Source organism: Rhinopithecus bieti, unplaced genomic scaffold (assembly GCF_001698545.2).
Source record: "Rhinopithecus bieti isolate Rb0 unplaced genomic scaffold, ASM169854v2 scaffold_15283, whole genome shotgun sequence".
NCBI lineage: Eukaryota > Metazoa > Chordata > Mammalia > Primates > Cercopithecidae > Rhinopithecus > Rhinopithecus bieti.
In genome coordinates this window covers 558,290-562,989 of record NW_016808172.1, presented here as the reverse complement: position 1 = coordinate 562,989, position 4,700 = coordinate 558,290, and the positions used below count along the sequence as shown (strand labels likewise).

At 62.2% G+C, this 4,700-nt stretch overlaps 1 protein-coding gene across 2 annotated transcripts in view; it reads right to left on the bottom strand.

The window, feature by feature from the left end:
* Positions 1-2,221, bottom strand: part of GPX4 (glutathione peroxidase 4) — a 5,143-nt gene extending 2,922 nt beyond the window's left edge. The window contains exons 1-4 of one of the 2 annotated variants that reach the window (XM_017885660.1): positions 2,011-2,221; positions 793-887; positions 563-707; positions 258-409 (exon numbers count right to left, since the gene is read on the bottom strand). In XM_017885660.1, the coding sequence (XP_017741149.1) occupies positions 258-409; positions 563-707; positions 793-887; positions 2,011-2,094 (476 nt within the window). In that variant the 5' untranslated portion in view covers positions 2,095-2,221. Of the gene's footprint in view, positions 1-257; positions 410-562; positions 708-792; positions 888-1,143; positions 1,570-2,010 lie in introns of those variants that run through there. The other variant, XM_017885659.1, reaches the window with a different exon arrangement.
* Between the last annotated feature and the right edge of the window lie 2,479 nt (positions 2,222-4,700).

The window sequence follows — 4,700 nt, the reverse complement described above, 5'->3', positions numbered from 1 at the left end:
GCAGCCCCCCACAGCCCCCTGAGCCATCCTGTCCCCAGGAGGCCACAAAGGTGTGAGCATCCCTGGCTGCTTCCACAGCCCTCCATGGACCCCCGAGCCATCCTGCCCCAAGGAGGCCACACAGTGGGAGAGTCCCAGCACCCCCACCTCAACCGCCCCCTGAGCCATTCTGCCCCCAGGGAGGTGTGAGCATCCCAGCAGGCCCCCACACAGCCCCCCCACCCCCCGCAGCCGTCATGTCCCCAGAGGCCACGCACTTTCCCAGGATGCCCTTGCCCTTGGGCTGGATCTTCATCCACTTCCACAGCGGGTGGGCGTCGTCCCCGTTCACGCAGATCTTGCTGAACATGTCAAATTTGACGTTGTAGCCCGCGGCGAACTCTTTGATTTCTTCGTTACTCCCTGGCTCCTGTGGCGGCCAAGGTGTGCATGAGTGCGTCGGAGGCCTGGCACCTCCTCAGTCCGGGCCCCCCGCACACTCCCAGGCCTTCTCCAGGCCGGAGCCCACCCTGACCCCCACCCACCGGCCTCTGCGGGCCCCGGGAACGCAGCAGCCGCCCACCTGCTTCCCGAACTGGTTACATGGGAAGGCCAGGATCCGCAAACCGCACTCAGCGTATCGGGCGTGCAGGTCGACGAGCTGAGTGTAGTTCACTTCGGTCTTGCCTCACTGGGAGGCCACGTTGGTGACGATGCACACGAACCCCCTGCGAGGGTCGGCGGGGTCAGCGCAGAAAAGCAGGGCCCCCTCCCAGGCCCCGGCCATGCGCCCCACCCCAGGCGAGCGCCCACCGGTACTTGTCCAGGTTAACTATGTGCCCGTCGATGTCCTTAGCGGAAAACTCGTGCATGGAGCGCGCACAGCGCCAGTCGTCCCGGGACGCGCACTGCAAGGCAAAGGGGGCTGAGCAGGAAGCATGGACGGGAGGCCGAGCCTGGGGCCCTGGGGCAGGAAGGGATGCGGAGCGGGTCGGTGGCGGGGACACCGGAGCACTGGGGCCCTGAAAACCTGACCACTCCTCCTCCTCAAACGCACACGCCTCCTTGTGCCTCTGGTCCCGTTTTACCGGAAACCCGGAGACCAGGAGAGGGTTCCAACCCCAAAAAGTGCCACAGCAGCAGGTGTGAGGGCCCCGCGCGCACCGGGTCCTGGGACTCGGAACATTCGTGGATCTCCGGTCCCAAGCTGCGGGGACAGGGCTCCTTCCGCCGGCGCCGCGCCCTCCTGCGCCTGCACGCTGGGGCCTTCCGCCGCCGAGGGGCTCGCGGCCGCCGCCTGCCCCGGCTCTGGCACCGCTGCCTGCGGCGCCTGGAGGAGCCTGCGCCCGCGCGGCCCATACCCGCCCGTCTCCCGCCCCGCCTGGCTCCCCCACCCCGAGCGCCGTTGCCGGGGACAAAGGCCCGGAGGCCGTAGTTAGGACTGTGCGACTGTGACGCCACCGCGCTAGGCCAAGCCGCGGGGGCGGGGCGGCGCCCGGGGGCGCGTGATCCGGAGTTTCCAGCCCTCTGCACCCACAACCGCTCGGGCGCAGCAGCCCCGCTCGGGGCCCCAACGGCCCAGCTCCGCCCCGGCCGTCCCGGACCCCGCCCCTGCAAGCCGGGACCACGACCCCGACCCCGGCGCGCGCGCCCGCAACGGCTTGGACGGCCGCTTCCCCGACCCCGACCCGCGCGCGTGGAACAGCCCCTTCGACTTCCCCGACCCCAGCCCGCGCGCTCGCAACAGCCTGGACAGCCCCTTCCCGGACCCCGACCCGCGCGCATTGAACAGCTCCTTCCCCTTCCCCGAACCCAGCCCGCGTGCCCGCAACGGCCTGGAGGACCGCGGAGCGCGTCGCAGTGCGGTCACCTGCGTCCGCGCCCGGCCGGGGGTGGAGGAGGGGAGCCACCCAGACGCCCCCCACCAAGGTCACGGGAGCCCGAGGGTCCCCCGTGCCGGCGAGCGGAGACGGGGATCGCGCGCCCGCCCCAACGGTAACCGGGCAGGCAACAGCCTCGACACCCGCTCACCATGGTACCGGCGAGGCCGGGCGCGGCCACAGCCCCACAGAGCAGCGCCGGCTTCAGCAGGCGGCAAAGGCGGCCGAGGTTCATCGCGGCGGGGCTGGGAGCCAGCGGCTCCTCCCCTCGTCCAGCCGACCAATGGACGCGCGTCGGCTCTCCGCACCTCCCGTCCCACGGCCACGCCCTCCGGAGCGCTCACTGGTCAGCCGCATCGGTGTTGAGCGCTCGCGCCGATACCAGCCAATGGGAGGCCGGAATGGGAAGAAGGCGGGGAAGGGGGGGCGGGACCGGACGTGTGGACTGTTGTCGGCGACTGCGCATGCTCGCTTGCGCACAGGCGGCCGCGTCTACGCAGTAGACGCGTTGGGAGGCAGCGCACAGTCCTCCGGACGGTTGACCGCAGCGCGGCGGCAGGCCAGACAACTTGAGAATACTACTTAAGACTCGTCGAGGGGGTTTCTCCAACTCGCAGAGAAGTCCCCAACTCTTGTTTATCATTTTTTATTTTTAAGAGACGGGGTCTTGCTGTGTTGCCCATGCTAAAGTGCAGTGGCACGATCAGGGCACACTGCAGTCGCGACCTCCCAGGCTCAAGCGAACCTCCCGCCTCTGCTTCCCGAGTAGCTGGGACAACAGGCTCATCCACCATTCCTGGCTAATTATTGACTTGGGGGTCTCACTATGTTGCCTAGGCTGGTCTCAAACTCCTGACCTCAAGTGATCCTCCAGCCTCAGCTTCCCAAACTGCTGGGATCACAGGCGTGAGCCACAGGCCTGGCCGGCATTTGCCTTTTTTTTTTTTTTTTTTTTTTGAGACAGAGTTTTGCTCTTTTGCCCAGGCTGGAGTGCAGTGGTGCGACCTCGTCTCACCGCAATCTCCGCCCCCCAGGTTCAAGCGATTCTCCTGACTCAGCCTCCCAAGTAACTGGGATTACAGGAGCGAGCCACCACACCCAGCTGGGGTACAGGTGTGAACCACCACATCCGGCCAAGGGATTTGCCTTTTTAATGTAAGTGAAACCAAACTGAGGTGTGCTCCTCATCACAGTCCCATCTTATGAGAGTACCCAGAGAGGGCATGGGGGTGTCCCTGCCCTCACCCCTGCCGTGGGCACAGGGGTGACAGTGACTCCCCATCCCTGGGTCTGGTTGCCGAGCCGCTTACATAACATGTGGGCACTGGGACCTGAGAGTCATGGAGACAGTTACCATTTAACTGAGAACCTGGAGTTTCCTGGGATCCCACCTCAGAGACAGCTGCCCACACAGGGACGGGCAGTGTGTACTCAGAAAATAAACACAAGTCTGGAGAGTTTTCTTACGCTTCTAACATTACGAGGTATGGGCATACCCAGAGCCCATACCACCCCACATCTTGGCTTCCAACCCTGTTTTTCACTTTGTGGCTTGGACATTTGGCAGCAGAGACACTCATCTCATACTTGGGAACTGAGTCACCGTGATTGGACTTTGACTCCTATACAGACAGGGGTTTGGAATTTGTGTGTGTGTGTGTGTGTGAAGGAGTCTTGCTCTGTTGCCCAGGCTGGAGTGCAGTGTCTCCATCTCAGCTCACTGCAACCTCCGCCTTCCGGGTTCAAGCGATTCTCCTGCCTCAGTCTCCTGAGTAGCTGGGATTACAGGCACGCGCTACCACGCCCAGCTAATTTTTGTATTTTTAGTAGAGACAGGGTTTCACCATGTTGGTCAGGCTGGTCTCCAACTCCTGACCTCAGGTGATCCGCCTGCCTCAGCCTCGCAAAGTGCTGGGATTACAGGCGTGAGCCACTCTACCTACCCCGCCTAGGCGCTTGGGATGTTTATGTTGCCTTCAAGGTCTTAACCTTTTCTGACCCTGCATTGAGTATTTTTTCAGAGACAGATTCAGGGCTGGGTTGATTTGGGGGGGTACCTATGAGCCAGCCCCCGCCACTGCCCCCGACTCAGGCCTGCTAGATGCAGCACAGAGGCGTTGTAGATGGAGTTGGGTGCCAAAGGCAGTGAAGCAGTGATCCCTGAGCTGGGCTGGCAGAATCCGGGTCTTGCATAAGCCTGTTCACATGGCTTTGCTCCTGCCCAGCCCCCAGAGGCCGAGTTCTTGGAGTCAACCTCCATTGTCTCACTTCTCAGGAAACCCCCCCATTTCCTCCCGCCCTGGCAGTGCCAGGTGAAAGGGCCACACTGGCGAATTTGTTCTTGCCCTTGCAAAGGCTCAGCTGTTTGCAATGTTGCCAGAGGTGTTTTCTGTAAGTTTGTTGCAAATGTGTGCACTGAAACCGGTGTTTATTTCAGGGTTGCCAGAAAAACAGCTCAGCACCCACAGCTCCAAGAAGAGACCTTATCACGTTCCTGACTTCCTGCCAGTTGTGATAAGGGCAGAAGTGGGGAAACCACGGGGTCGTGACCTCAGATCTGAGAACGGGGTCCCAGGTTCTAGGAGAGATTTGTGCTGTGGGGGTTTCTCAACTTTCCCCAGAGTGACCCCATTTCACAAACGGGGAAATGGAGACTTGGGGACCTCTCAAGACTCCAGCAAGGCTTCCCTGTGAGGGTGGAAGTTCTTTACTGTCCCTGCAGGAAGCTGTGTTGCCATAGATCTTTCTAGAGCAGCCCCTGGCACCAGGAAGGACTGGGGCAAGGGCTGTCCTCTGGCTTGATTTCTTTTTTTTTTTCTTTTCTTTTTTTTTTTTTTTTTT